At 47.2% G+C, this 14751-nt stretch overlaps 1 protein-coding gene across 1 annotated transcript in view; it reads left to right on the top strand.

Moving 5' to 3' along the window:
* The first annotated feature begins 1506 nt into the window (after positions 1–1506).
* The window catches only part of Ppp1r21 (protein phosphatase 1 regulatory subunit 21), a 64071-nt gene continuing 50826 nt past the window's right edge, over positions 1507–14751 (top strand). Inside the window, exon 1 of the mRNA XM_032908703.1 lies at positions 1507–1648. Within this exon, the coding sequence (XP_032764594.1) occupies positions 1592–1648 (57 nt within the window). The 5' untranslated portion in view covers positions 1507–1591. The remainder of the gene's footprint in view (positions 1649–14751) is intronic.

Genomic DNA, 14751 nt, shown 5'->3' with positions numbered 1-14751 from the left:
CACGGCCTTCTGTGTTTCTACCCCTAATGTATCTGTTGTGGATCTGACATGATGCCTGGAGAAACAGGCCAAGTATGATGACATCAAGAAGGTGATGAAGCAGGCATCTGAGGGCCCACTAAAGGGCATCCTGGGCTACACTGAAGACCAGGTTGTCTCCTGTGACTTCAGCATTAATTCCCACTCTTCTACCTTTGATATTGGGGCTGGCATTGTTCTCAATGACAACTTTGTAAAGCTCATTTCCTGGTATGACAGTGAACACACGGCTACAGCTACAGGGTGTTGGACCTCGTGGCCTACATGGCCTCCAAGGAGTAAGAAACACTGGACCACCTACCCCAGGAAGGACACTGAGAGCAAGAGAGAGGCCCTCAGTTGCTGAAGAGTCTCCATCCCAACTCGGCACCCAACACTGAACATCTCCCTCAAAATTTCCATCCCAGACCTCCATAATAACAGGAGGGGCCTCCAGAGCCCTCCCTACTCTCTTGAATACCATCAATAAAGTTTGCTGCAGCCCCCCCCCAAAAAAACCAAAATAAAAACTAAGTACTAAGATTAAAGGATTACACAGCTGCATCCAGTGCAATTTAGTTACTACGTTTAACATGTATGTGTGTGTGTGTGTGTGTACAAATGTAGTTCATTAGTTTCAGCTGTCATAACTCAACATATTTTTATTCATTCATATTATTCTATCAAGAAATACTTCAATGCTACACCTACATTAATCCCTAACAGAACTGTCAAAAATATTTTAAATGAAAAAGGTTAGACAGATTTTCATCATAAGATATCTCAAGCTATCTAGTTTAGCCTTTGAAAATAAAAAAAATTAATGTTCTTTACACATGAATGTGTGGTAGAAATTCTCAAAAATTTCCTAGTGGCTTTTTATCACTGAAAATGTTCTGATGTATGAATAAGGGTCAGGAGTGGGCATATGGCATTTGAGTCCGACAACAAAGGTTTTCTGATCTGAGAAGGGGAGAAGGGGAGAAGGGCAAACGTTATAAATATGTAGAAGGCAGATAATGAACGAGACAGCGGGAAAACAAGCTTCCAGGCTCCTCTTGAAAGATAACCAACTGACTCCAGGCGGTTGCCATGGGAACCAGGTAGCCAGAATTCTTGATGCTCTTAGAATGTTTCTCCTTCCGGTTCTCCTTGCACCCCCTGTCTCTCTCCTCGGTGTTCTATCCATTCCGTATGCACTCATTCTCCTCCCGCTTGATTCTGGCTGGCCCAGAAGCCGGTCGCCATCTTGATGCCTCTTCCAAGATGGCGTCCCGGGCCACAGGCCGAGCAAAAGAACCGCACAAGCATATCGGCGAGGCCGCACATGCGTGAACTGGAGCACCAGAGGGTGGGGCGGTGATGTCAAGACGTCGCCCCGCCCATGGTGGTCGCCCCGCCCCTGGGACCGCTCCGCCTTCCTCCCGCCTGGAAACCCGGAAGTGGAGGAGGAGGCGCGGCGGCGGAGCCGCAGAAGCTGGCTGAGCCCTGCCCAGGAGCAAGTGTGGGGTTGGGGGCGGGGGGCGGGGCTCAGCAGCCCGGGCGGCCAGGCCTGGACGGGGCGGGGGAGGCCATGGCCTCCGCAGAGTTGCAGGGGAAGTACCAGAAGCTGGCTCAGGAGTACTCGAAGGTACCCATCGTGGGTGGGGAGACAGGGGTCCCTGGCCCTGCGGCCTCGGTTAGCCATGGCAGCGATTTGGGACGGTGGGGGATGCTGAGGGCTCCTCCTCTCCTCTCCACCTCTTGCTTCCACCATTACGATGCCTCCACCTGCAGCTCCATGGAGATAGGGCCGGGCGGTGTCTGGGTCCGTGTGCGTCTCTGCAGAAGGGAGCTGGAGTTTGAGTCTTCCTTCTCGCTGGACCAGCAGGCTTAGAAATGGAATGACAGAAATCCAGGACTCAGCCCGTGGTGCTAGCCTGAGGGGAAGAGAGGAATGTGGGACCACCCTTTGCTCTCTGCTTCCTCAGTTTGCCCAGCCCAATGGTGGGGGAGATTACCCTTCCCTTGGGGATGCTTTAAGGATAAAGGGACTTATCTGCCTCCACACCAGTTTGGGAGGGTAAACTGCCTCTTCGGGACTGGTGTTTTAGAATACAGATGTTGTCTCCACTGATTTTGACAGCTTGGGTGGTGAGACTGGTTTCCTTTTCACTTGTTCCATCCTTACCTGGAACGGGGCAGTGCACACAGCAGGTTCTCCTTACATACAGAATCATTCAAAACGGCCTTCTGAAGTGTCAGTCTTTCAAATGGTGAAACCTTTTTCTTGGACAAGGGTGGTGCAGTTCCTGGGTAGGGTTTTCTGCCTTAAGAATAGTCTAATGAAGTTATTAAAGCAGAACCTCACGCTGTTGGAAATCAGTAGTCATGTTTAATTTTCACTTACCTTGGCGTTCACAGAACCAATGAAAAGATTTAGCACCTCTTCTAATTTAGAAAAGGCAGTGTGCACTCCCCTTTATGATTTTATTAGGCACGTGTTCGGGAAGGAAGACTGAAGTGTGTAAAGAAATGAAACTCTTAAGTCTTCAGCATCAGATGGGAGCCTTTATGAGGCTCTGCTTAGCCCATTCACCCCACCATTGTCGACTTTCTATTTCCATTTAAAATCCTCTTAGGCTTCTGTGGCTCAGTGTCTGAGATAGTGCATTGTCTTTTGGGGAGGATTCCCTTGTTTGAAGCCAGAAGTTTGGAACAGTTCCATATGATGAAAGAGAGTGGGTGGAGGATGGCAGTGCCCAAATTTGCCTCTACTATTTTTGGTTGAAAATGTTTCATGCATATAAAGCAAGGGGACTGATTTCCATCTCTGGAGGGTAAACAGTTTTGAAAGGCGGTTCCAAATGGCCAGTGAGTAGTTCCAGAAGTGCTCAGAGCAGTGGCCGCTGTGCGGGAATAATTATATCACCTCCTGAAGTACTAAAAGACATCAAAAGGTTTTATTCTTTTAGGTATGTAAATGTGTTCAACAAACTCGTGCTATTATGTGTACCCCACACGCGGTGTGCCAGGCTCAGGTGAGAGCCAGAGTTCAAACCACACAATCGCCTTTAATAGACTGTTAAAGTGTGGCCTGAAATTATGATATGGTGTAACAAGTGATGGTCAGTGCGGCACAGAGGAGGTCACTGGGTGAGGGTAAAGTAGGAAGGGAGATGGAGAAAGCTTTCCATGTAAAGAGATTAGCCTGTGTTTGCTGTTGTGAAAACCCCTTCAGATAAGATGTGTGCAACGGGAAAGTCGAAGAAACCCTTCTATCAGCCTGTCCATTTGTCCATCCATCCATCCATCCATCCATCCATCCATCCATCCATCCATCCATCCATCCATTCATCTATTACTGTGTGTGTATGTGTGTGTGTGTTTGGGGGAGGGTAATGGTGGTGATGGTGAGGAGGAGGGGACAGCTTTTGGGAGTTGATTTTTTTTTTTTTTCTCCACCATGTAGATTCCAGGGACTGAACTGAGATCAGGATTGGTAACAAGTGCCATTAATGGTTGAACCAACCATCTTGCCAGCTTCCAAAGGTCTCTCTTACTAAGGGAGTAATATCACTCTGTGGAAGGAAAGTAGTAGGCATATGGTAGATAGGTTGGAGTAGAGATTAGGTTGTTGGACCACAGTGGGAAGAAAACGTAGGCCTAAGTAAAGTTCAGAACTGGAATGGAGAAGCTGCATTCAGGAGTTTTGATGTAACAATATGTTTTTTAGCCTACCTGCTTTGAGGGCCTGCTTTGTTCATAGCACTGGGCTCAGGAAAGATATGAACAGTGTATGAACTGTTTGTCCTCTGGTCTTACTTTGGGACTCGGTGAATAAGGGAAGACACAGAGTTTGACAGTTTTGAGGTGAAGGATTGTGATTGCCACTAACCAAGGAAGGCCATGTGGAGCAAACGGGCATCTTAAAGATATAGACTTGGAATTTAGGGACACAGATCATGCTAAAGTTGCCTGGTTCATATGTTAGCTTGAGTTGATACTGAGAATAATTGCTGGACACTTACTGGCATTAAACTTGCTTAAAATGGTGGCAGAGATTAGTTCATTAAAATGTTCCATAAAGATGAACTTGGAGAGCAGTGAGGGTCTGGGTGTGGAGAACACCTGTAGGAGCGATGGGTCAGGGAGAAGGGCTCATCTCCCCTTGGACCAGATTAGTTCTCATTCTTTTGTCTCCACTGTCACAGACATTTCTGAACATAGAAACAAAAAGACTGGGTGAGGTGACTCAAACCTGAGGCAGGGGCATTGCTGTGAGATCTTTTTGGTTCTTTTTTTTTTTTTTTTTTCGGAGCTGGGGCCCGAACCCAGTGCTGTGAGATCTTTATGTGGACAAGCTTTAGCTACATAGAGAATTCCAGGCCAGCCTGTGCTATAATAATGTAAGACCAAGTCTCAAACACAACACACACACACACACACTCACACACACTTACACACACACTCACACACATGCGTGTTCGCTTACTTGCATACAAAAACGGACAGACAACAGACACTGGTCAAGGACTTCCTGTTGTTTTATTTCCTGTCAGCTGTAGTGTAAAACAGTTTCTAGATTAGATCTCTACCTTTGATAGCCTTGTGCCATGGAAGAGATATTTTACCTTTTACTTCCCTTCCTTGGTGCACAGACCATGGCAGATACTGAAGTGCACCTGTACTGTTCTGTGCTAAGGGAGAAGCGTTACTATTGATATATTAAAGGAGAGAAGCAGGCACGATTGATTCCTGAACCAGGAACGTTTGCATTCCTCTTAATCCCTTCAGAGCAGACCTCAGCCTGTGTTTGGGGAAGGCCTTCCTTATTCAATAACACGGGCAGATATTTTTCTGAGAAGTTTTGTTTTTCCCCCCAAGAATGGCATTAATTTTGGAAAGAATCAAGATGAACACAGAGAGTAGTAAACTATGGGAGTATTCAGAGAGATTGGGGTATGGTAAAGTTCTCAATGATGAAAATGATGAAGATTACAGTATTTTTTTAAACTTTAATTAATTAATTATTATTGGTTTTTCAGGACAACTTTTTTTCCCCTGTGTAGTCCTGCCTGTCTTGGAACTCACTCTGTAGACCAGGCTGGCCTAGAACTCAGAGATGCTCCTGCTTCTGCCTCCTGAGTGCTGTGATTAAAGGCACGTGCCGCCACACCAGACTTTAGAATATTTTTTACTCGTTGACGATTTCATATGTGTGCAGTGTGTGTAGGCCATATCTACCTCACTTCCTTGATCTTTTCCCCCTGATCCCACAACATATCCCCTTTGCAGTTCATGTCTTCTTTTGAGTCCTCACATTAGAGCTGCCTGCATGCACATGGTTTGGGGCCATCCACTGGAGCCCCAGCAGCCTCCCAGGATCCGCTCCCCCAGAGGAAATCAACTCTCCCTCCCCGACACTTATCAGTTGCTGGTAGTTCCTCTGCTGCGGCTGGGGTTTGAGTTCCTCCCTGTGAGCTTTGAACACAACAAAATAACTGTAAAAAGAGATGAGAATGTAGTTAGATAAGAGCTAACTGAATTGGCAGAGAATCCGAAAGCCGAAAGGTAAACAGGTTGTTAAAACAAAGGTTAGGAGATCAGTGCAAATGGTTTGGGCAGTGGAGGTCACTGGAGACTTTTAAGATTTCAGCTTCAGTTGTTTTTGGGAAGGAAAAGATCTAGTTTGGTTTCCAGAGGGATTTTGAAGTGAGCAGGTAAAATTGCAAGCTGCTTCTTCGAGACGTGAAGGAAACCTAGTTAAGGCCCAGTTGCCACAGTATACATGAAAAATAAAAGAGCACGCAGTTCTCAGCGTTTCTGGTTGCCTTCCCAGCGCTCTGGTCTCATGAAGGAAGCCGCTCTGGCTCATCTTACCTCAGCTTGCTCTCCCTGAGAGACCACCTTTGCCCTGCACCGAGGATTATGTGCCTGAGCCAGCTTCAGGATCCTGGTGGTGTTAATGCTCTCCTGCAGAGTCTGAGCCCTGGTTCCCATCAGCGAGTGACACCTTCTGGGGAAGGGTTAGAAATGCAGACCCCAGAGTTCTCCCTGAACCCATGGGATCTGAAATGGCCCAGCCCTCTGTGCTGTGGTAAACCTCTGTGACTGGAATACACTACTAGTACACTTGTGTTGCCACAGCAGAGTTCCTGAGGGAGCAAGTGACTCGTACAGAGGTTTATTTAGCTCACTCTCTTGGAGGGTCAGCATCCAGAGAGTAGAGTGGCGCAGGCTCAGTGTGAGCAAATGAGTGCAGATGCAGGAGTCACTCTAGGAGCATGGCTGAAGGAAGAATCTGACGGCCCTAGTAGCCTGGGGACCTCACACTTAATTATCTTTCCCCCATACCTCCCCAAAGAACAAAACAAGCAAGCAAGCAAACAAAACCAAATCCAACAACAATAGCAACAAAAGCCAAACCAGGGCTACACTAGACCCCAGCCTTTATGTGTGGACCTTTAGGGGTCACTTAATACCTAAGCCTGAGCATGTGAGGATAAACTTTGAGGATAAACCTTGAGGATCATCTTTGAAAGGACACTATCTGTAAAGTAGCCTTTGTTCAGGTAAAGACAGTCTTTTCAGGGCTCTCTTTGTTGTCTTAGGAACTGGTGGGAGCCTGTTTTATTCCCTAGCAGTTTATTTTGCAATTAAAGGATCTATTTATGAAGACAGATGGCCTTTGGGAACTTTTCAGAGCTACTTGGGAAAGGGCCAGTTTGATCCAGTTTGCTTTGCAGGTGATGGGGCCTGGCGGAGCCTGATGACTCACCAGCTCCAAGAGAAATAGGCTTGGTCCAGATTGCATGGAAATTGAGTACCAGTTTTCTTTATTCCTGATGTGTGGATTTCAACAGCCAAAGGGGGGCAGGTCTGTGTTCAGTGCTGTGGGTAGAACTTTGCATTAGAAGGGCGGTCTTTGCTTTTCTTTGCTGTTTAGTAGGGCATCCACGTGTGGAAATTAACTTATGTGTATGTGTCAGTGTGTGAGTGCACACACATGCACATGTATGTGCATAGATACACATGCGTGTGCCACCATGGATGTGCGGAGGTCAGAGGACAGCTTGTGGGTTTCGGTTCTCTCCCTCTACCATGTGGATTTCTCTGATGGAGTTTGGGTTTTCAGTTTTAGTAACCAGTGACCTTACTGAATGAGCCATCTCACTGGCCCCATGTACAGACGATTTGGACTAAAGAATGAGGCTAGCAAGGCCGAGGGATTGAACTTTGCATTATATTTAATCTGGAGTAATTAACAAGGCTGCACATGGCTCGTGGCTACCCTGTTGGACGTTGCTCATTGAGACCCTGGTTCAGCGCCTTGTGTATCAGTCAGCAGACCTCTCTAACCTGCAGGCTCTGGCCTACTAGGTCCCGGTGAGGCCTGGGATTTCCTTCCAAGTTGCCGTCCTAGCTGTATGAAGACCAAGAGTTATGTTCAGCCTTCCTAGTGCTGTTAAACTTTAATACAGTTCCTCATGTTGTGGTGACCCCCCCAACCATAAAATTATTCCATTACTACTTCATAACTAATTTTGCTACCATTATGAATCATAATATAAATGTCTGATATGCAGGATTATGTGACCCCCCCCCAAAGGGGTTGAGACCCACAGGTTGAGAACTGTTGTTCTCAAAAGACAAGGTCTGGCAGATTGTTTTCCTCTGGCTGAGCTGACTCTCCCTCTAGTTGCTTGCTAACCTGCAAGCTTTGGGAGAGGACTTTGGTCTTAGCTAATTTTCTTTCATGAAGGCAGGGCCAGAAGAAAGGATTCTATTTGAAGGCATACCTGAGAGGAGGCTTTTCCTTTATCAATGGCAAAATAACCCCTGCTACTCAGTGATCCACAGTTTGCGGTCTGCCCCCTGTCCCCACTTCCTGTGGTAGAACTGTCTGAGAGAAAGACCAGCAGATATTGGTACCAGGTTAGAATGTTTCAGAACTGGATGGAGTTTTAGGGATGGACCGTCCTGGCTAGACACTGTAGCTAGTACCTGCAGACAGCTTTCATATTCAGAAACGGAATCGAGGTTATGGTGAGGTTCAGGGTTGGCCCTTATACACATTGTTTGGGTTGAAGAAAAGCTGTATATTTAAAGTTCATTTTATAGGGTTGTAAACCATTTGTAAATGTCAGCACATATACTGCATGAAATAGCCATGTAAGAATGGTTCTAATGCAGATGGTGGTTAGGTTTAGATGGGAAAAGGGTGTGCATAACTTGTTTCTCCTTCCTTCAATGTCTTGTAGCCATCGTGGTTGTAAAGTCACACACCCCTGGTCTTGGGCCTGTGATCCAAACAGAGATTGCTGGGACATGAGGGGAACAGAGCTGGTTTAGTGCCCAAGAGGAGCACCTGTGTCGTAGGCCTGACCGAGGGCTGAAGCTGATTGGTAGTTAGGCCCCAGGCGTTCGAGGGCTCTTTCCTCAACAGGACATGGAGAAGTATCTTGGGAAGGCCTGTGTACATGATGTCAGTCTCTCCTGCCATTGCATTAGACACCCTTTGTGTGTTATTTTTTATTTGAATAATTAGCTAATCATTTATTGAGCTCTTTCTCTATCCATGGCACTGATTTTTTTTGTCGTGAGCAGGAATTACATGATTTCTCTCATGAAGAAGTTTAAATTGACATGTTGGATATGGGACAGAAATATACATGCATTAGTAACTGTAGACTTTCCAACTTTAGAAAAGTAAAATTAAGACAAAACACAAACAAACTCATCTTGTTACTCCTGTGTACCAAAGGAACCAAGGAGCAAGCTCACTGTGGGCCTCAGGTTGTGGTTGGGAAAAGATTATGGCGGAAGTGTGGCCAGAAGTCAAGAGCAGCCTCCCGGAACTGATGGGGTTGGCTTGCCCACAGGGACGAAGAGCTAGGCACTGGGGGGGGGAGGGGGGGAGAGGTCCAAAGGACTGTGGAGGGGCAGGAATGGTTCTGACCTGTGGCACAGAAGAGCTGTTGCTGCTCAGAACAGGTGGGCCGTCTTTCAGGGTCACTTTCTGTGCACTGGAGACACCAGAGCAGTTGCTTCTCAGTCGCATCACTGTGAATCAGTCCCCATACCTGTCCCCTGGAAGTGTCACAGTCTGGATGGCAGTCACGAACCTATTGAAAACAGAAACAGCTGCAGTCACCTCCTCTCGGGGTTGACTACGGGAGAGGAGGAAGCTGGATTCTGAAGGCCAGACTGAGCGTAGGTATCAGGGTGCTGGCTCAACAAGCAGCCCCTGGCAGCTGCTGGTGTGCAGGGCAGCTTCAGTTAGGGATGTGCAGCACCAGCTGTCCTCAGTGGCTGTCTACATACACATTCCTAACGGGGAGCTCGGTGACGAGTTTCACTACTTGAGTTGCCTGTTTAGCAAGCAGTGTTTCCAAAAGGAAAAGCCAGGTTTTTTTGTTTGCTTTTGTTGTTGACGTAATTGGTGATATAAGAATCCACAGAGTTACTTGAAAGGTCCCCCCTTTAACAAATTGGGCTATTCAGTTTGTCCTAAATACTCTTCACTATACCTTAGAAATGAGTGATAAGATTGGACTATATTTTAAATTTTTTCTGCCATTCTGATGGAACAGGAAGTGATGAGTTCAGTAGAGGTGAAGCCCTATAGACTTTAAAGCAGTCACTAGGAGCTTATAAACACCACACAGAGAAGATGTGCTATACTGCAGTCAGAACAGGGGTCAGAGTGGTGCCTAAAGACTGAAGTGGGTGTGCTAATCCCAGTGCTGGGAGGCAGAGGCTGGAGGATCAGGAGTTCAAGGCCATGTTCCAGGCCAGCCTGGACTCCATGATGCTCTATTTTCTAGCTGCCGGATTGGTAAGGTTTCATTCTACCAGATGAATAGCATTGTCCTCGAGGGTGACATACTGAATCTACATAATGAAAGTCAATATTGAGATAGTGTTCTTCTGTTAGAGCACAGGCCACCAGGTTCTTCCTTGGACTGTTAGAGCAGAGGCCACCAGGTTTTTCTGTAAGGAGCTATCTAGTAAATAATTTAGTTCTAAGATGCTATAAGATTCTCTTGCAATTGCCCATCTCTTCGTGTGGTACACAAATACAGAAGTATGGCTGCATTCCAAAACAACCTCAAATTAGGTAGCAGTTGTTTGGATCTCATCCTTTTGTTTGCTAAGTCCTTTAAAAATTCGATTTTTAATAATTTTATTTCTAAATATCTTATGTATTTGTCTATGTGAGTGAATGCCATTACGTCTGGGTACCCTTGGAGGCCAGCGGGTGTCACCTCCTCTGGGAACTGGAGTTTAGGTAGTTATGACTATCACATGACATGGGTCCTGGGAATCAGGCTGGGATCCTCTGGAGGAGCGGCCACTGCTGAGTCATCTCTCCAGGCTCTTAACAAAAATGTGCCTACACTAAAAAAAAAGCGAAAAACTACACCATTCCTAAATTATCTAAAAGTACTTTATCTTTCCTTTTCAATTATTTATAATTTAGGACATCTATGTCTGTATATCTGTATATGTATGTGTACATGTGTGAGCAGATGCTAGCTCGGGGAGCAAAAGAGGACATCAGTTGTCATAGGACTCTCTCCACTTATCCCTTGGAGACAGTGTCTCCCCCTGAACTTAAGGCTTACATTTCCTCAGCTGAATGGAACCAGGAAGCCACAGTCATTCTTCTGTGACCCTCCCTTAGATTGGGGTTACAGTGTGCATGGGTGCCTGGCTTGTCATGTGCACAGTGCCTGGCCTGTTGTGTGCACAGTGCCTGGCTTGTCATGTGCACAGTGCCTGGCTTATTGTATGCACAGTGCCTGGCTTTTTGTGTGCACAGTGCCTGGCCTGTTGTGTGCACAGTGCCTGGCTTATCATGCGCACAGTGCCTGGCTTGTTATGTGCACAGTGCCTGGCTTGTCATGTGCACAGTGCCTGGCTTGTTATGTGCACAGTGCCTGGCTTGTCATGTGCACAGTGCCTGGCTTGTTATGTGCACAGTGCCTGGCTTGTCATGTGCACAGTGCCTGGCTTGTTATGTGCACAGTGCCTGGCTTGTTGTGTGCACAGTGCCTGGCTTGTCATGTGCACAGTGCCTGGCTTGTTATGTGAACAGTGCCTGGCCTGTTGTGTGCACAGTGCCTGGCTTGTTGCACATGGCTTGTTGTGTGCACAGTGCCTGGCTTATCATGTGCACAGTGCCCGGTTTGTCGTGTGCACAGTGTCCGGTTTGTCGTTTGCATAGTGCCTGGCTTGTTGTTATGTGTACAGTGCCTGGCTTGTTGTGATGTACACAGTGCCTGGCTTGTTGTGTGCACAGTGCCTGGCTTGTTGTGTGCACAGTGCCTGGCTTGTCGTGTGCACAGTGCCTGGCTTGTCGTGTGCACAGTGCCTGGCTTGTTGTGTGCACAGTGCCTGGCTTGTTGTGTGCACAGTGCCTGGCCTGTTGTGTGCACAGTGCCTGGCTTGTTGTGTGCACAGTGCCTGGCTTGTTGTGTGCACAGTGCCTGGCTTGTTGTGTGCACAGTGCCTGGCTTGTTGTGTGCACAGTGCCTGGCTTGTTGTGTGCACAGTGCCTGGCTTGTTGTGTGCACAGTGCCTGGCTTGTTGTGTGCACAGTGCCTGGCTTGTTGTGTGCACAGTGCCTGGCTTGTTGTATGCACAGTGCCTGGCTTGTTGTGTGCACAGTGCCTGGCTTGTTGTGTGCACAGTGCCTGGCTTTTTGTGTGCACAGTGCCTGGCCTGTTGTGTGCACAGTGCCTGGCTTATCATGCGCACAGTGCCTGGCTTGTTATGTGCACAGTGCCTGGCTTGTCATGTGCACAGTGCCTGGCTTGTTATGTGCACAGTGCCTGGCTTGTTGTTATGTGCACAGTGCCTGGCTTGTTGTGTGCACAGTGCCTGGCCTGTTGTGTGCACAGTGCCTGGCTTGTCATGTGCACAGTGCCTGGCTTGTCATGTGCACAGTGCCTGGCTTGTTATGTGAACAGTGCCTGGCCTGTTGTGTGCACAGTGCCTGGCTTGTCATGTGCACAGTGCCTGGCTTGTTGTGTGCACAGTGTCTGGCTTATCATGTGCACAGTGCCCGGTTTGTCGTGTGCACAGTGTCCGGTTTGTCGTTTGCATAGTGCCTGGCTTGTTGTTATGTGTACAGTGCCTGGCTTGTTGTGATGTACACAGTGCCTGGCTTGTTGTGTGCACAGTGCCTGGCTTGTTGTGTGCACAGTGCCTGGCTTGTCATGTGCACAGTGCCTGGCTTGTTGTGTGCACAGTGCCTGGCTTGTTGTGTGCACAGTGCCTGGCTTGTTGTGTGCACAGTGCCTGGCTTGTTGTGTGCACAGTGCCTGGCTTGTTGTGTGCACAGTGCCTGGCTTGTTGTGTGCACAGTGTGCCTGTGCCTGTCCTGTTGTGTGCACAGTGCCTGGCTTGTTGTTGTGATGTGCACAGTGCCTGGCTTGTTGTGTGCACAGTGCCTGGCTTGTTGTGTGCACAGTGCCTGGCTTGTTGTGTGCACAGTGCCTGGCTTGTTGTATGCACAGTGCCTGTGTACAGTGCCTGGCTTGTTGTATGCACAGTGCCCGGTTTGTCGTGTGCATAGTGCCTGGCTTGTTGTTATGTGTACAGTGCCTGGCTTGTTATGTGCACAGTGCCTGGCTTGTTGTGTGCACAGTGCCTGGCTTGTTATGTACACAGTGCCTGGCTTGTTATGTGTACAGTGCCTGGCTTGTTATGTGCACAGTGCCTGGCTTTTTGTGTGCACATTGGGGTCTGGACTCATTCCTGATTGCATGGCATCTTTCCAGTCCTAAAATTCTGTTTTTGAGACAAAGTCTCACACTGTAGCTCACTTAGGCTGATCTTGAACTCACTATTATATAAAAGGTAAAAGACTGGCCCCAAATTCAAGGCAGTTTTCCTGCCTCAGCCTTGTAGTATTGGGATTCCCAGTGTGAGTCACCGCCTCTGGCAAATTTTGAATTGTTTTTAAATAATAGCCAGATGCTTCCTGTTCTCTTTCTCATATTCTTCAGAACATGGTTCTTAACCTTGTCTTGGCTCTTCCACAGAGGTCACCTAGACCATCGAAAACACAGATATTTATATTACAATTCGTAACACTAGCAAAATTACAGTTATGAAGTAGCAATGAAAATAACTTAAAAGGTTGCAGCATTAGAACAATGCCATGCATGTGCAAACCAATAAACACACCTTAAAGAGCAGGCTATTTAAATCCATGCTGATGCTAAGGTCTCTCCTCCCATCTGTGAACACTGTTGCTCTGTGTTCTGATGCCGGCTTCTTATCTGTTTCTCTTGGTGTCCTCAGAAGGAAGGGGATAGGGCAGATGTGTTCACCCATATTGCAGACCATGTTGCTGGAGCTCAGAAGTCTAAGTGAAGACCCCGTTTCTATTGCCTAGTAAATGGGGGGGGGCACGAATTTGATCTGCTTCCTGTTGTAGCTCTGAACTGTGATTCTTCACTTCCTAACTAGAGAAGCCAAAGATGCTTGTCTCTTCATTCTAATGGTAAACTTTCTGTTTTATTTTAAATATCCCATGAAGATTCAGCATTCAATATTCCCACTTTCTTGGCACAGAAAATTGTCACTGTCACTTCTATTCTCCTAAGGCGACAGATCTGAGCTATGCAGAATTTTAACTAATTCATTAATTTGAGGTAAGGTCTTCCTGTAGACTAGTCCGGCCTCAAACTTTCTGTATAGCCCAAGTTGCCCTAGATCCTCAGCCATTCAGGTTATGGGATCCATGAATGGGAATACCTGGTGAAATAGATTTTTTTAAGCTCATAGATAACGTTATCCTATTTCAGTTTCTCAGAGGAGAGCATAGTCATTCAGTGTCTGGGTTGAGCTCCAGGGTATTAGCCATCAGTCCCTTGCTTCAGCCATATTTAAGTCATATGCTCACACTTACCTGTGTGCAGTCTTTCTCACTGGGAAGATTTACTTCTTACTATGGAGCAAGAGGGGAGGGAAGGGAGGGGAGGAGGAGGAGGAAGTGGGGGGAGGGAGAAAGACTCCTGCAAGTTGTTTGCTGGTACACACACACACACACACACACACACACACACACACACACACGAATGTAGTTATACATATATTTTAAAAATAGCTTTGGGGAAGAGGCTCAAATTCTATCTCATTTTACAAGCAGAAGGTCCATTTTACAGCCCATTTTTATCTCAAAAACTCATTAAAACAGTAGCTGGCATTGCCTAGCTGGCGTTAGAACAACAGTCAGAACTGCCTGCCGGGCCTGATCTCAGCAGCAGAACCCTTGCTGTTCTGGGCCTCGATGTCTCTAAAGTGGAGGTGAGGACTGTGAGCAGTGTCACACATGGAAGGCACTGGGATGCAAAGTAGTAGAGGTGTGTGTGCGGTATGTGCAGGCTTGCGTGCAATGCAAATGCGTGTGTGTGTGTGTGTGTGTGTGTGTGTGTGTGTGTGTGTGTGTGTAAGGGCCAGAGAACAAACTCAGTTTTACTTCTCAGACTGGTCAGCAAGCCCCAGAGATGTACCTGTTTCAACTCTCATAGTCACCATGCCTGCCTTAAAAAACAAACAACAAAACAAAGAAAAAACCCAAAGAGCAACAATAATAAACGCACGCTCAGCTGACGGCTGATAAAGGCCTACCATTCCTGAGGCAGGTCATCAGGTGATGAGGGTGGTGGTCTGTCCACCATCGGGCACCAGGTCCGATGAGTCTTCTTGCTCTACACTCTGCTCACATCTTGTTCT

The sequence above is a fragment of the Rattus rattus genome, chromosome 7 (assembly GCF_011064425.1).
Source record: "Rattus rattus isolate New Zealand chromosome 7, Rrattus_CSIRO_v1, whole genome shotgun sequence".
NCBI classification, from domain to species: domain Eukaryota; kingdom Metazoa; phylum Chordata; class Mammalia; order Rodentia; family Muridae; genus Rattus; species Rattus rattus.
This window is presented reverse-complemented; position numbering and strand designations above follow the sequence as displayed.